The 17,714-nt window shown below is 44.6% G+C and overlaps 1 protein-coding gene across 1 annotated transcript in view; it reads left to right on the top strand.

The window, feature by feature from the left end:
* Positions 1–5,678: 5,678 nt before the first annotated feature.
* The window catches only part of LOC142021816 (ectonucleotide pyrophosphatase/phosphodiesterase family member 7-like), a 51,748-nt gene continuing 39,712 nt past the window's right edge, over positions 5,679–17,714 (top strand). The window contains exon 1 of the mRNA XM_075011027.1: positions 5,679–5,934. Coding sequence (XP_074867128.1) covers positions 5,679–5,934 — 256 coding nt within the window. The remainder of the gene's footprint in view (positions 5,935–17,714) is intronic.

The raw sequence follows: 17,714 nt of genomic DNA, 5'->3' as shown, positions 1-17,714 counted from the left end.
CTAGCAGAGGTCCACAGCAGAGGAAGATCTGCCTGGATTCCCAGTTCCAACTGAGGACGCCTACGAGCAAATGGAGGTTCAAACTCAGCAAACTGCAGATTTGGTGATCAAAGGCGAAACCTCAGACATAGGTGAACTAAACCTAAGCTTCTGGGACCTCTCAGTTTCTTCTGTGTGGACTGAATGGGTGGAGTTTTTCTTTGGTTTTTTCTTTGGCTATGTTTATTGTAGCTGTGAAGATAGCGTCTGTGGGTTCATCGAAATAGTTATGTGGTAAACAGATGACTTGTTTCTTTGTCATATGATTTTATAAAGTTATTTGATTCAATTCATTTCTTTAGTTCCTTTGGGGGCTTGCATGTGAGGAGGCTGACGCTGTGTATCCTTGCTGAAAACTCTTCGAGGCTGAACTCTGGGTCTCCAGCTACTTTTCTATGGGAATTGGAGTTTGGGGTTTTTAAGGCACCGGAGAAAGTTACACCAGTATTAGCTCTCAACTTTTTTCATCTATGCCCTGGCATGCACCCCTGGGCACAAAGAGGGAGGCTTAATGCAGACACATGTGCTTTATTAACTGTGACCATCACCACTAGAAACAAGCTGTTCAGAGCAGCAGCTCCCAGGATTTCCTCACTCGCTTTTGATGTGAAACATTGTAAAGCCAAAGTCTCCCACGACCAACCTGGAGAAGTTGCTGGAACTAAGGCCAGGTGAATAATTCATAACAAACACTGTACCAAATATTTTACAGCTGTTATTGTTTGCAATTGGCCCAGAAGCAGATGTCAATTTTCTTGGGCTTATTTGCTGAATAACCTCCTCAAATAATTCTTGTTTTGTTGATTCTGTACAGGCAGTTCAAGGGTAGTTGAAATTCAGGCTTGTTTTTAGTGGACATGTAAGTCATGTAGTGCATTTCTGTTCCATGATTGTACAAGCATAACTCAGACTCAGGCTTCTTGTGTGTGCTTACGAAGCCGAACTTTGCTGTCTGTGAAGATTCAGTACAAGGAGCTTCTTCTACAGGCCTTGTTGCCATCCGGTTGATGAGCTGGAATATTAGAAGCTACCAACGTGAAGAGGAACATCCTCACAGCTGAAGCAAATCAGTTTAAAAGTTCAAACCAATATTCATGGGGAACTGGTCACTGCGTTCAACTCTGTGAATGCAGATTCAGCACTGTGCCGGGGGGGGGGAAAATACCATTTGGCTACTTCTGCCCCCTGTACACACCTCCTTTTCTCTTGTAGCTTTTCCACCACAGATGTTGCACATCTCTCCCTCCAGATTTTGCCAACCAGAGTAGACTACATGGGCTGCAGGTCACTGCCTGAGCTCTTATTTTAAGATGAAAATAACTCATTGTTTCAAGTCTATCACCCTGACAGCTCATGTTTGGTAGAGCTTTGTCCATACTCATTTCAAACATCCCAGAACAGGGATCAGCAACCCCCGGCATGGGTACCAAGAGTGGCATGCAAGCTGATTTTCATCGAGTGGCAAGCTCAGCCCCACCCCTCCTCCCTCATCCAGCCAGGAGCTTGCTCAAAGCCAAGCTGCCAGTGGATTAACAAAAGACCAGCCAATGCTACCAACCACCACCTAAATGGTAAAGCGCTGTGTCTTTATTTATTAATACAGCGGCTGCAAGTCGGACTATTAGTGACTTTAAAAAGTATTACTGGCACGTGGACTGTATATAGAGGTCAAAAAAAAAATTCTGCACTCCATCTCAGAAAGGGTGGTGACCCCTGTCCAAGAAGATGGGGTCCTAACGTACCCCTTGGGAAACTATTCCTATCCTAAAAATCAATCACAGCTAGGAAAAGTTTGCTCACTTTTAACCTAAATTTTTCTTTTCTTCTTTCCTAACTCCTTGAGCTGTCTGCTCATTAATGTAGGTATCTTAGTGCATTTTCTTCACCATCTCTCTGTGGAACAATGAGGGAAACCCAATGGAGTGGTTCGCAGCATAAATCCCTCCCTGAGATTGGCCTAAATTCAACTGCCTCTGCAAGATGATGACTCCCGCTGATTGCTATTTTCCACTCCATCAACAGAATGGTCAACATCAAGAACAAGCCTTGTGCACAGAAGAGAGCGCTTTCACAGCAATTGGCCTCTGAACCTGGAGCTTCTAGGAGAGATCAGAGCTAATGCAACACTCAGAACCTTCAGAGTAAAATGCAAACCCCGCTTCTCCAACCTCGCCATCCCACAAAAACTTCAAAAAGAGAAACCTCAAACCAAGTCCCTGCAGAACGGCAAGATGCGGAAAAAAATATTTACGTGCACGCTTCAGAATTTTGAGAAGTGCTCATTTACTCAGACCCCACATAGATAGAATCCTGCACTTGTAAAATCAGAATCTATTTCCTCCTCCACTGATCATGCTGTCACAGACAGAAGATATCAGGTCAAACTCTGCCTTGTCTGACCTCACTGCAGTTTCAATGGCATAAATGAAAGGATGATGCAGAATCACAGGTTTTGGATGGTGGTGGTGGCTGAACAAATAGATGAACTTTTGAAAAATAAACATGCTGTTTCTGTGCCAATGGCCCTAAAAATTATTAGTTGTAACAGAGATGAAGAAGAAAAGGAAACATCATTTATAAGATCTGTCCTTTAGCTGAGTGTTTATCTACATTTTCTGAGCATCAGAAGGTTTTAAATGACGCAGTTTGGCTGCTGCACCGGCATTAAATATTCCACAGCATGGTAACTTCTCGTCTGCAAGTCTTATTTTCATTATGTCTTCTGGATTCCCCTTCTATCACAGCCACTCCCACATCCCTCTTCCTACCTGTGCAAAATCTACACCGATGAGTTTAATAAAAGGAGCTGGTAAACATAGTCTCCCCAGTTTTTATTTTTGCATACTCATTTCCCTTCTCCACCTTGACGTCCTTGAAAAAATAGGAACACAGGCTGATTAGCTCCCCAGAACAACAGGTAGGTGGATAGCAATCATAAAATCAGTCTTACTGTCAAATCAATTCTCTAGATATTCTAGTGGTAAGACAGAACGGTTTTATGGATAATGGGGATGCCTGGGTCTAATTTATCCAAATGTCCAGAAAACACTGGTCTATTCATTTGTTTTATCTTTATTTTCATGTCTGAACTTCTTTCACGCTCTCTCTTGGCTTAACCAGATTCTTATGAATACAGGGCAAACCTCTCTAATCTGGCATCCTTGGGACCTGACCAGTCCCAAACAAGAGAAATTGCTGGACCATGGGAGGTCAATATCATCTAGCAGCATTACCAACAATTCCACTGCTCACTGGACTCTTTGCAGACATTTGAAGACAAATAATGGCACAGAACACAGAGACAGGACTGGTGGATGGAAACAAATTTTATGGGCCCACAGGAAAGTTGGCCATGCTGGTGGTGGTTGTCCTGTTAACTAAAATCATGCCGGGTTATGGATGTTGCTGGTATAAGGAATGTGCCAGCAGGAGCTCAGTACTACTGAAGGAATTGGGGAATATGTCCTTCAGAGATCATTTGCATGAAAATGCAAAGGGGAGCATATGTAATGTCTTGTAAACAAAGCCTGATGGGAGCAGGCAAAGCAATGAAGTTTTGTCTATGAGAATAAGATTCCTATGAAACCACGTTAGCATGTGACCGGTTTCGAGGTTTTGTCTGTTGTAAACAAAATGTGTTGTAAAGTCACAATGTATGCTATCACCTAGTGTAAGAATTGTGGAGACTCAACAATGCTTGAAGTTTTGTGGGGGTACAGGGCAATCATCACTACTGTGTAAGACATGGATTGCAGAGGGCTCCCTCCCTCAAAACACTGAGAGTGTGAAAGTGGGAAAACATAGTGGTTGAACCAGCTAGCTGGAAGCCTTTGGGCTACACAGCTGTAAGACTGGTTTGACTAGTTCTCCCCACACTGTTCAAAGGTGGACCTAAAGTGGGTCTATAGTTATTCTGTGAGAATCCACTGTGATGGATACTGAGGTGCTGTGGCTGGGCCCAGAGCTCAATACCACTATAAGCTGAAATCCTTAAGAGCTGGAATCACGGGATTTTGCTTGCAGCAAAAATCCACAAAATGGCAGCGGGTGACCAGCGGCCGGCTGGTAGGAGGAGCAGCAGGTGGACGGCAGGCACAACCGGCGGCCAGCAGGTAGGAGGAGCAGCAGACAGTCAGCAGGCATGACCGGCAGCCGGCCGGTAGGTGGAGCAGCGGGTGGACGGCAGGAGTGACAGACAGGCAGCTGGGGGGGCAGCTGGCAGGGAGCAAGCAGAACGCCAGACCAGCACAAAGGTGGCATTGCAGGTTCAATGAGGGAATGCATCAGGGTGATGTGCCAGGGCCTGCATGGACTGGACCAAGTTGTAGGTGGGGCATTTGAAAAGGGAGTACAGAGAAAGTTTGGGCGTGTGGATCGGCTGTTTACAGTATTGGACTGGAGAGCCTGAGACGCCAAGGACACTGCTCAATCCATTTGAGCTGAGATGGTTCCTTGAAGATTAGTTACGAAGTTCGGGTGTGGTATTTTCCCAAGCTTATGCCATATGACTTTTCTGCCTCTTTCATTAAAAGTTTCATTTCTACACTCAGAGTCCGTACTTGTGAGTGGGGAAGAATTGCCTCTCCGAGGCACCCAGGGTCGTGTAATTTTCCCAGGCTACTGGGTGGGGGCTCAAGCCAGTTCTGTGTGAGATGGATAAAGAGGAACTCCTAGATATTGAGCCCAGCCCTGTTTGTTGCCAACTCCTTCTGGCAGAAGGGTTATACCAGATGAGAGAATTCCAGATTAGAGAGGTTCAGCCTGCAGTTGGATGGGTCTTAGAGTCTCAACACACTTGCTCCTCACCAACTCCTTCCCTGTTAAAACAGTAGACTCTGGAGGAAAGATGAAACCACTGTATCTGTTCTGCATCACTTTTTTCATCAAAGATTTCTCATTATTCTTTGCTGGAAGTTTAATTTTCTTCTCACTCCTTCCCTAGAAGAACCACAGCTTTAATTACTGACCTTCTCATCTGCTGGTTTTCCTCGCTGGCTGGGGTCTCCTGATGACTCACTTGGCATATTAGCCCTGTGGCTAGTGTGGTGTTGGGAGATCTGGTTAGTCTGAGCACCTAAAGCTAATGGAAAAAGCAATGGATCAAATTCTCAGAGGGTAGGTTAAAACATGCCTGTGCTATTTGCTTCTTTGTGGGGGCAAAAACTGAGTTGTAACTTATGTTTGGGGATTTCTGCTGCAGAGTCTTTGCACTATGTTTTGGAATAAACTAGTCCCAGGAGGGTATTATGTAAGAACAAGAACTTACAGAGAGTCCTTGCGTTACCACAGAGGATAAACAGATGTAGAGCACGCCAGGGGCACCATAGGAAAACATGGGTGCTTGGGTGGAGGGCCTGGTTTTCAGAAAGTACTTAACCCATATTCTATGAAAATCAGTCCCCCTTCTAAGAAGCCTCAGTCAGCAGTCCAGTGAACTGAAGCCCTCCAGAATCTCTAATCACTTCAGAAAACCTTTGCCCAGATGCTTTTACTTTAATAAATCCATATGCTATCAAGGATACCACTTTGAGCAGGTTTATCTGGCCTGAGCTTTGCCCTGATACATCTCCGATAAGAAAGGAAGAAAAGCAGGAGCAAAAAACCTGAGATGGGATTTCTGTGCTGTGAGCTACCTCAGCATGAAGAGACTTAGTTCTCTTGTGCTTCTGCTTGGCCTCCTGAAGCCACTCCTCTGCCACCCAGCTGGCAGGAATGAAAAGGAAAAGAGCTCGAACAAACTCCTTCTGGTTTCTTTTGATGGGTTCCGCTGGAATTATGACCAGGATGTAGACACCCCAAATATGGACCTCCTGGTGAAGAAGGGAGTGAAAGCTGAATACATCACCCCTCCTTTCGTGACCATGACTTCCCCATCGCATTTCACAACCATCACTGGTAGGTCCCATTCTGCTGGTGCATTTTGTGTTCCCTCTGGTGAGATGCAAACCACTTAAAGGCATTGCAATGGGCCAATTAAAAAAAATGAACAAGGTTTTGGTTTTTTGTTTTGTTAGAAAAACGCACCTCCTGGTGCCACTCTTGCCCACGGGCAGTTGGAGAGGGCATTTCTACAAGAATCAGGCTTTGGAATTTTCATGTCCTTTTTCACTGTGCAGGAGCTGTATTTACTCATGGAATAAGCAACAGCTAAATTTAGCAATAGCTATTAGCTGATTTTCTTCTTTTAATTTTCTTTTTGGAGTGTTCTTCAGTACCAGCTAAACATCTTTTAAATTATTCATTTCACTTGCATGCATATGGTGTAAGGATTTTGGCAGCTGCGGGAGGTAGGACTTTTATCTGTATGTAAGGACAACCAATCCTCTCATTTTCATTCTCTCTCTCTAAAGCAGTTCACAAATCTTTTCTGACTGAGGATGACCATTGTCAGCCAAATGTAGCAGTGCTCTTAGACAAGACCACATGGCTCTATCCTCATCCAAGTGCATTCACGTACTGTTGAGGTAGAAGAGACCATTGATCAAGGTAACTGAGCAGCAGCATATCACCACAAGGAAGATCAAAACATTAAACTCAATTATGACTTGTATTAGCTCGGTTTTAGTCACTCCTACAGGCTGGATGTAAGCATGGCTGCATTTTTTCAGGTAACATTTATGCACAGAGAAATAGTAGTCCCTGACCCAAAACTGTTTACAATCTAAATCTGCCCTCAATAATCCAGCCCTTTCAGATCAGATAGTGCTGGATGTTCCAAAGGAGGACGCAATTGTACCTTTGTTTTTTTAAATTAACAACATGAAATAGAAGAAAAGCCTGAGAACTGAAGTTTCTAGAAAGCAGCATAAGTATCACAAGCTTAAGTTTTCTAATCCAAGTATCAGAGAGATAGCTGTGTGAGTCTGTATCTTCGAGAACAGTATTTTCGAGAATATCTGTTAGTCTATAAATTGCCACAGGACTTCTTGTTGTTTTCTAATCCACTGTTTCTTACACTATGTTCCATGGAACACTGGTGTTCTGTGAACAACTTGCAGGTGTGCCATGAGTATTGGGAAAAATAATTCACAGTAGAAATTTTCTGTTATTAAAACCAGATACAATGTTACTTCTTCATTGCTAGGATACTTGATTAAGTGACTATGTTTTGTTTTTGCTGCATATGTTATTGTTTGTTTGTTTTTCCTTTGGTCTGACAACAATTTTTTGAAGAAAATGTCATAGGTGTCCCGCATAAAAAATTATTGTTTGGTCTTCTGTGGTATCAAAAATTTAAGAAACACTATTCTAATCAGTTTAGTGGAGTTGAACACACCCTCCATTAATGTTATTTACAGTAATCCTCATTCATTGTGGTTGCAGATTTTCACAACAGTCTAGGATTGTAGACATATAGCTACCCTGAAATTTCGAAGAGAATTCATACAAAAACTTAAATACTTAGCCTTGTTCTCCTGAGGATCTAAATTTGCTTTTTATATTATATTTGAGTTTCTGAAACCTTGGAGTTGTGCCAAACAACCACTATTTTTCAATGAGCAAGTTATTTGTATTTCTGCTAAAAGCTAATGATGATGGAAAGCTCATCAAGAATCCACTGCTACGTAGGTTATGAACACAGACGGGAATATGGCCCACCTGACCCCAACGTGACGAAGAATATCTGTGACTAAAAAAATATATATAATATAAATTCTGGCAGGGCCTTTCCCCAGAGGACATTCCTGATGAATAAAACCACCATAAAATGCTCTCGTTGAGGTCAATTATAAATTAAGAGATTTGCTAACAGTGACCCTTCAGACCTGCGTAAAGAGGGGGCAAAAATAGGACTGGAAGGAGATTTGGTACTGACTCCAATCCTACACCAGGTTCCGCTAGTGCTGGCCCTCATTTGCTGACCTTAGCTGGGATCTGTCAGTTGTTGACATATGCTAGTGAAGGACCATGGGGCTTTTTTAAAAAAAAAAAATTAAATGACCGATAGTTCTTACCAATGAGTAAGACAAAGGGATATTGCAAATCCAGTGATTCCAGGTGGATAAGGGCCCTACTAGTGTCTCTATTTTCTGTTATAAAAAGGCCTGAAATAGCCTGTCTTGTGACACAAATAATCCCAGCTAACATACGTCTCACTGTCAAAGCCCAAAGTCCTCAGCATGCTGATACACTGATTATCTGCAGATAGCTCTTTACCCAATACTGAACTATCATCACCTCCGCAAGGAAACTGTGGTGACTGCAGGTTCCAGATTGTGAAAGCTGTGGTGGTACGGATTTGCTGATGATGAACAAATAATAGATAACGAAACTCTTAATGGGCACAGCTCATAGGACAGGGATGGAAAATATGATATCAGGCGCAACTAAACTAATGGGGCAGGTTTATAACTCCAGAATAGAATTAACCTATGTTGGAATTTGGCAAAAACATCAGAGTTCATATTCTTAACTCCAGCAACAGTGGCACGGGAACATTTGTGACCACAAGAGGTTGGTCTCCCGCCAGAAAGTTGACTATTAAGAGAACCATAGTGTAACTGCCCACAGGCAGATGCTAACCTGGGACTAATGGAGCTTAGTGCAGGAGCCTCCACGGTTTGAGCTAAAAACCAGATGCCACTCAGCTAAGGCTGTAAAGGAGACTCATTCTTCCTCTGCAGAAGTGGTCTTGGTTTCATTACATGGGAGAGTGACTCACACCCCTCGGTATGTGGGTTACAATATCACACCTCCAGGACAAACTTGGAGGACTGGTTTTGTGTCAGCTTGGAGGGAAGAGTACCACCTACTGTAAGAAGCCCCATTGCAGCTTCCTGAAGCACTCGATCTCTGTATCCTCTGAGAAATATAATGTTCCACAAGGTGTTAGGCCAAGCTGGGGTAGCAACAAATATTCCTTCGTGAAACAGGAGTCTTGCTTCATGGCAAACAGCACCAGGTGTAATGGAAACAGCCCAGGGAAGAGTTAGCTGTATGTATCAACCTGGCTCCCTGCTCTGGAGAGGAAAGATGGCCATCCTGCCAGACAAACAGGAGCAGGCGTGGTTCCCAGGGAGGAATCCGGCTCTGCCAACACAGGCTGTGAGGAGAGGCGCTAAGTAAGGGCATCCTCAGCCACCATTACTTTGGCCCCTTCTCATCTCACACCCCAGCAGTGGAGGTGAGGTTCTGGCTGCTTTGTAGTACCACAGCCTGTGCCCAACCGCCAAAGGGGTTTTCTGGGGACAGCCCCATGCTGGGGTTTACATTGCCAGCCACTGCCATAGGCACATGCTGATTCTGCATCTTAGATTCAGGCTCACAAAAGTCCAGCTAGTAGCAAACCTCAGTTGGACTGAATTTGGGGCTTCCTGGAGAAGCTGCCAAGTGTGAAAGTGATGAAAAATAGTTCCTCAGGCCAGGGGCTCAGATGATCAGTTACCTGAAGGAAGAGTCTGTTACTGTGACGAGCAGGGAATAAACTAAGTAAGCAGCTTATTTTTACTAGGGTGCAAGGCTCAGAAATGCTCAAAGAGAAAACTGACTGAATAGTTTTCCTAGGGACTCTGAAGTTCAGTATCATAATAACATGCTTTTTATTTGTGTTCATTATTTACTGAGCATTAATTAAAATTAATAGATATGCTTGGAAACTACCTAGGAGATTGTAATTACTTTACAAAAGTATAGAGATCTGTTCATTAAAGAGCACATCCTGAAAGTGAGCACATCACTCAGGAACCAATTTAATTACTATTTATTCGTGATCAATTAATTATAATGAATACAAATTACTTTCAGGCTGTGGCAAAGTAGTGGCTAGACAAGATTTAGGCTTCCTGACTTCTATTCCCACCTCTGCCCATTGATTGACTGTGTACCCAATAAAGAAATCATCATCCAGGCAAGTTACTTGATTTATGTGTGCCTCAGTTTCCCATTTATCACCTTTGTATTCTTTTATTCATGTACCCCACAATGGCGGTGTAAGAGTTCACCAGTGTCTGTGCAGAGCTTTGAAATCTTTGTTATATGAGTGTAATCTTATTTTGCAGCGGAGAAAAGAGCAAACACTTCAGTTCCTAATTTTCTGTAATGGCAAGCATGGTGTCCTCTGCAAATAGGGATCTTCTTGAACTAAGGAGCAGACAATCTGTAAGGGGTATGAAACCTGGATTTTCTAGATCAGTGGTTCCCATCCTAGGGTCTGTGAGAGTATTGCAGGGGGTTCGTGAAAAAAAAAAAAAAAAGGCTAAGTTTTAAATAAGTTGCAAAGTTACAATCAATTATTGTTTTTTAAATTAAATATCTTCCTATAATATTATTAATTGTTGTCCAAAAAATCTATGTTGTGGTTTCCTTTTTCATTTAATGAAGTGTACGTAGCAGCTAGAATTGGCTTTGATTGGAGTCTGTCAATGGTTTTGGTGGGCTGATTGAGGGTCTGCACACTAGTGAAAAGGTTGGGAGCCACTCTTCTAGGTTATATCTGATCAATGCAGCACTAAATTTCCAAAGTCCCTTTCTAGCCAGCACAGGCCTAAGTGTAAAAATTGGGATGATTCCCTAGTGACACTCCTCGGAACACTGAAACTATCACCGCAGTGGCAAATCTACGAGAGGTCTGCTCAGACCTAATTTTAAAACCTGACATGACTCCAACTAAACCACGTCCAATCCAGACCTGACCCAAGACTCATGTTTTCCATGGTGTTCATTTTGCTTTAGAAGCTGTGGGCAGATGCACAGGGGTCACTGGCTGCAGGCTCAGGTGGGGGCTTCCATGATCAGGGAATTGATGTTTTTCACTGCCCATGGAAGGTCAGGACCCATGGGAGCTGCTGCATTCAGCCCTAATCCCCAGAAGCCAGCCCTTCCTCAGGGACCGGGGGCCAGAAGAGGTTTGCTCAGATGTGCCATCTCTGCAGCTTTGCCACTTCTCCCAGAGCATCTGGTATCCAGCCGTGTGGGCCCACAGGTTATCACTGAAACCCCATAAAAAGGCATGAAAGGGAGGCCCCCCCCATATCAGACCCTCCCTGCAGTAGGCTCAACCTGCCAGCATCCCCTGGATACTTCTTCCTCCTGGGCAGCAGCAGCAGCATTACAGATGCCATCCATCTTCAGATCAACCCCAGTCCCAGAGGCATTCCTGGCTCTGGAATGCCTGAGGTGTCCTGTGGGCTGGGGAGTGAGGATGGTTCTGATGGGAAGGCGTGGAGCACACTGGGACAACAGAGAACAGCAGAGGGGGCAGGATTAGGGACACCTGCCCAGGAGAGCATTCTTTGATGCTGAATCACATCTGCAGCAGGTGCAAAATTAGGATGTGGGATCCTACAGCTCTTCCCCACACGCAGGCACTCTGGAGTCCTTGGGAACAAAAATGCCTTTTATTTAGGGAAAGGTAGGGGGAGGGACTGACAGATGGCAGAAGGAACGAAACCCTGTGGTCAGGTCCCATCAGGTTCAAGTAGACCCAGACCTCCTGCTTTGGAGGAAGGTAGAAGAAATCCTGAGGCGCAGAATTCTATGGGATATGGTCTCCCTAGGGAAAGTTTGCTCACTAAACAGCATTCATTAGAGGTTGGCTTCTGCCCTGAAGCAGGGCATCTCTTCTTCAACTGTTCCAGAACCCCAGGCAGGAATCTGGGGAATATGCCCCAGCCCATTGTTACATGAAGTATTTTATTTCATTGAATGATGGAGAATCCAATTCAGAGGAATAGAGTATAGGTCCAAGACTGCAGTATTACCTGACACTCTCCTCTACTATACGAATTCCAGCCAAACTTCTCCTTACGGAAAAACAATTCTCTGCAGGTCAGCCTTACTTTATGTATAATATATCCTTAATCCCCGCTGTGGAGAAGTAGTTACTGGTCCATCACCAGTAAGGACAATGAACATTTTTTGCAATCTCAGTTTTTATTACAAAATGATTGAATAGCAGTAAGGATGAGTTATGCTGTGATGCTAAGAAAATCCTGTCAAGTAAATGGGGTGTGAATGGAAGGTTCTAATGGAGTAGAATATATTTTCTCCCCCAATGAATCAACTGGAAATAAGAAGCTATTGCAGCAGAGTTTTGGACAAAAGCTATCAAAAGTATCACTCCTGATATTATAATTTTGTCAATTACATCTTTCAAGATTGAGCTGACTCGACAAGAAAGTAGACAGGTGAAGAGGGGAACGTTATTATACAGAAGGCGCAGAGTACAGCAAAAAAAATAAGCATGAAGGAATTTTCTGCGCCACCCCCTGCGCCTGCCCCACACCCAGGATATACTTTCCTCACCACAACCTCTCAGTTTGAGGTTTTCTGCTTCCCCAGTGTAGGCAGAACAAGGGCTGCACCTAGTGGCTGGTTAGCAAACAATTCCAGGTAGGATCCACATCCCTTTAGAGTCTCACCGCAGAATTGCTTCTATCTAGGCTTTGATCTTGCAGGCCTTGGTCCAGTATGCAAGGCTGTTGATTCCAAGTGGTTGCAGTGGGGAGAGGGGAGTGGAAAGACAGAGGGTTCATGGCTAAGCATGGCTTCCCCCCCACCGTGATCTGCTTCGTGCTCCCTCCCCTATCCTCATAGGCACAAGTACAAAATCATAGGGAGTGAGAGGAGAATAGACATATCTGAGAAGAGCACATGGGTTTGTGTGTGATCCCCTTGTGTTAACAGGGCATTTATCTCTTCCTCTTGCTACTAATCCTCTCCTGCTCCAAGGCATGAATAGTCAGGGTCCTGTCTAGTTTGGTAGCAGCATTCTTATTATTACAGGATTAGGTTGCCTTCTTCTCCCTCTTTTACCTGCAGCCCAGCATCTCTGCAGCACAAGATTTAACTCGACACTTTCAGCTATCCACACAGCTCTCTGTAAGTTATGCCTGGATCTCCACAGAATCATAGAAGATTAGGGCTGGAAGAGGCCTCAGGAGGTCATCTAGTCCAACCCCTGCTCAATGTAGGACCAACCCCTACCACACCATTCCAGTCAAAGCTTTGTCAAGCCACACCTTAAAAACCAATAAGGATGGAGACTGCCCCACCTTCCTAGGCAACCCATTCCAGTGCTTTGCCACCCTCCTGGTGAAATAATTTTTCTTAATATCCAACCGAGATCCATGCCCCCTCCCCCCATTCAAACTTGAACCCATTGTTTTTTCTTCCATTGTCTGCCACCACTTGAGAATCACCTGGCTCCGTTCTGTTTGGAATCTAGTAACTACTCTTCAGCAACCATTTTCCAACCAGTTATGCACACCTTATATTAGCTCCATGCAGGTTTTACTGCTGTAGTTTAATTATGAGAAGGTCATGCAAGACGGTATCAAAAGCCTCACTAAAGTCAGGCTATATCTCTTCTACTGCAAATCTTCCTACTATGGCATTCCCACAGCTGGGCTTGATGGACCAAACTATTTTCTCAGATTCTCTCAGCCCTCAGTTCACTGGCAATTAGCTCCTGCTCTCCCTCTTCATTTCCCTCCCAGAATTTGCCTCATTGTCAGCCCCTCCTAAGTAAATCACCCCAGCAAACAAAAAAAAGAGTTACCTCATGACACTTGCCACCATCACATTACTCCTTCTGCTTGTGTGTTCTACCCTCTCTCCCAGCGCTGTGTAATTAAACAACATTGTCTCATTGATTCCTTTTACTCCCCCTCATCTGTCTGTATCCACCTTCCTTTTCTCTTTTCTTATTCTTAGATTGCAAACTCCTCTGGGCTTGACTGTCTTTTTTGCTGTGTTTATACAGCACCAAATTCGATGGGGTCTTGGAGAAATCCTAGGGCTCCTGGACTCTATAGCTACGTCTACACGTGAAGCCAACATCGAAATAGCTTATTTCGATGTAGCAACATCGAAATAGGCTATTTCGATGAGTAACGTCTACACGTCCTCCAGGGCTGGCAACGTCGATGTTCAACTTCGACGTTGCGCGGCACCACATCGAAATAGGCGCTGCGAGGGAACGTCTACACGCCAAAGTAGCACACATCGAAATAAGGGTGCCAGGCACAGCTGCAGACAGGGTCACAGGGCGGACTCAACAGCAAGCCGCTCCCTTAAAGGGCCCCTCGCAGACACAGTTGCACTAAACAACACAAGATACACAGAGCCTACAACTGGTTGCAGACCCTGTGCCTGCAGCATGGATCCCCAGCTGCCGCAGCAGCAGCCAGAAGCCCTGGGCTAAGGGCTGCTGCCCACGGTGACCATAGAGCCCCGCAGGGGCTGGAGAGAGAGCGTCTCTCAACCCCTCAGCTGATGGCCGCCATGGCGGACCCTGCTATTTCGAAGTTGCGGGACGCGCAACGACTACACGGTCCGTACTTCGACGTTGAACGTCGAAGTAGGGCGCTATTCCTATCCCTTCATGGGGTTAGCGACTTCGACGTCTCGCCGCCTAACGTCGAAGTTAACTTCGAAATAGCGCCCGGCGCGTGTAGCCGTGACAGGTGCTATTTCGAAGTTAGTGCCGCTACTTCGAAGTAGCGTGCACGTGTAGACACAGCTTAAAACCGTTCAAATAATTACCAGTAATATCAGTAGTACATTGTGTGATAGTTGTGTGAAAGGTGCATATTAAAATTAAACCAGATTGTATTGTAAGGAAATAGTCACTGCAAACAGCATGACACCATCTAATAATTTTCATCCAATTGTTTTCAAGAAAAGGCTTAGGACTAAGAACAATCAACAGCATTTTCCAGCATAAACTCTATTGTTGTGCCAAGGCCAAAGAACTTTTTACTTGAGGGAGTTGGGTCAGTGTTCAAAGAAAGGCTTTTAAAGGCTACAAAAGTGAGGATAAAAGATTAAAGGAATCAAGCAGCATTCTGCCAGAAGAGATCTTGCCCCATTTAGTTCCCATTGCATCATGAGATACAGGCATGGCCAACGTGCCTCAGTCCCATGCCCACCTCATCCAGTGTCTGGTCGCGGAGACTGGCCAGTACTAGATGCCTCAAAGAAAAGCAGCTGTAAGGTCAACTGCCCCTGCAGAGCTCTCATCCATGGAATTTGCACCCTTACCTCCAGCTTTGAATTTGGTTGTGCTTGGTGGGCTGGGGGTTGTTCTCTCTCTCTCTCTCTCATGTCTATGTTCTTCAATAGTCATCCGCACTGCCAGCCTCCTGGCAATGAGCATATTAACCCCACTCCTCTCATAATTTTCAATATAATCGGGATAATGTGCTGCTCATTATATCCCCCACGCCACTCCCAATCAGCATTTCAGGACCCAAAAGACTCCACTGGGAGCCACTGCTCTTTGGCAACCACACCGAAGCTTCGAATGCCTAAGTCACTTTTGCAAATAGGACTCAGGCTTCTATGTCACTTAGAAGTTTTTGGAAATTTTACTGTAAGTCATAAATAGTCAGGAACTGAACATAGATCTCCTGAGTCCCAGTCCAGTGCCCTGGTTATAAAACTATCCTTTCCCTGATAAAAATATTAAAACCACAGTCCAGATCAGCCTGACAATAAGCTACAACATGCCTCTTTTTCCTTTCCCCTTCCAAGTTCTTTCTTTCCTCTTTTGAATGGCTAGTGGATAGCCATCAGATAGGGACCATTCCTGTAATTTGTGGCTATCCACATCTGCCATTGAATCAGAGATTTGGGACCAAGAAAACTGCATGTCTGGGCCTATAATTGGGTGCAAATGAAAAACCCGAATTTGAAAACCCACAAAGCTTTGGAGAAGCTGTGCTGCACATCTTAATCCAACCCTCATAGTGGTGGTCCATACCTACTTGGTTGACACATTCATCTTGTTCAACCTCTCTGTCTTTTAATATAGGCTAACTACAAAGTTCCCAGCACGTTTGTTATCTAAAGGCCTGGTCCAGAGCCTCTGGAAATTAATTGAAAGACTCACACTGCCACTTGGACTACACTCCCGCTGAAGAATTAGCCCACCAAATGTGTATTCTGAGCCTGCTAGTCCATTGCATTCTGGGATGCTGAAAAGGTGAGGAAAAGAGGTGCCTGAAAGAAGGTGTAAAACTGTTTCTTTGCCACTGAGCAGATGTTGGAATTGAAAGATGGCTCAGAGGATGGGAATATCCTCTCTTACCATGGAGTTTTAGTACATACTGGGCCTAGTGGGTTCTCCTGGTATGCCTCACATCTCTTGATGTCTCACTGCAACACATTTACACTATGCCCTCTCTGCATGGCCGCAATAAGAACCATAATCTAGTCCCTCTACTCACACTGAGTAATCCCTTAATCCAGGAATAGTCCAACTGAATCTGTCTTTAAATAAATCAATCCATCATCTGAGTTATTTGCTGCTCAATGTCCCATTATCCTTTCAAACAAAACAATGTCCAGGGAAGCCTTGAGGGACAACAGTTTTCTCCTGTCTTTCATATCATATTTTTTTTTGGAAGGTCTAACTCAGATCTTCACCCTGTAAGGAGTGTTTCAGAAACTCAGAGCCCCCTCCTGCCAACTGCAGGATGGCTCTGAGATCTACGGGAATGGAGCACTTCTGGCCACATGCAGGGGGCTCTCTGAACCTCACGGAATCAGGCTCTCCCGCCACCAAAACAGCCTAGCTCTTGGATGACTAATTTCTACGTAAAAGATGGAAAACCAGAGCACTTCCCCAGCCCTGCTTTTCTTTCTTCTTCTTCTTATTAACAGAATAATGAGGCAAGAACAGACCTGTCTCCTGATCTCTGCTGAAATGCAGTGTTACACAAGCAAATCAGATCTGGCAGGTGTCTGATACAATTACCCAGAGATACAGATGCCAAACATATATTTTCAAGACCGAAAACCAATCTATTTAAAAAAAAACAACAAAATACCACAGTCTGACAGTACTGGGACCCTGAGACAGCAGACCTATCTTCAGGGTGCACAGATGAAACTGAAATAGTTAAATAGCTTGTCAATGATTTCTGGTTCACCTGGCATGTTCTCTGGGCCACCTTTCCCATTAAGGGCTGTATCTTCCGTTTTGCCCTATTTTTCTTCATCACAATACCAACACTCGGTCAGTCAGGGTGGGAAGCAAATGTTCCACTATTCTGTTTATGGATCTTGTTCAGGCAAGAATAGAAGCAATTTAGACTGACTCTCTCTCTCTCTCTTGTGTGTGTGTGTAAAGAAATTTCCTGTGGGGTAACAGAATGATGTCATCATGCAAATTTGTCTGCCTGCCACCCAGCGAGTAAAGGCAGGTGGGGAGCTAGGTGGGTGGGGAGGCCTGGGGAAGAACAGGGTTGGCCACACAGTTCCCCAACTCCCCCAAGGAAGAGAAGGGGCTTGGCAGATGTAGTGAGCAGGGAGCTCAGCCCTCTAGTATGCCTGAGAGATCACTGTTAACAGAACACCTTGGAAACCAAAGAGCTTTTAGGAATGTAATTGATCATGCAAGAGCTATACGGAGAAGACATAGGAACCCCTTTTGCTCCTCGCTGATACACAGGAGTTCCTGGGGTGAAGCACAGCAGATGTTTATGTGAACACAGCAACAATACAAAACAGGTTAGAATAAGGAATGATGAAAGACCATCATTGTTACAGTTCAAGGCAACTGCACCTGTATTTCCTCCTCGTGGTCCAGCATGGACAACCACTGTCAATTCTCTGACTCCCCAGCAGTCCCTCTCTTGGGTAGAGACTTGTATCTCTCTCCCTCCTGACAAAGGTATTTCCAGGCTACCCAGTTCCCTGGCTACTCTGCAAATTACACCACTGCAGAAGCT

The sequence above is a fragment of the Carettochelys insculpta genome, chromosome 16 (assembly GCF_033958435.1).
Source record: "Carettochelys insculpta isolate YL-2023 chromosome 16, ASM3395843v1, whole genome shotgun sequence".
In the NCBI taxonomy this organism is placed as follows: Eukaryota; Metazoa; Chordata; order Testudines; family Carettochelyidae; genus Carettochelys; species Carettochelys insculpta.
This window is presented reverse-complemented; position numbering and strand designations above follow the sequence as displayed.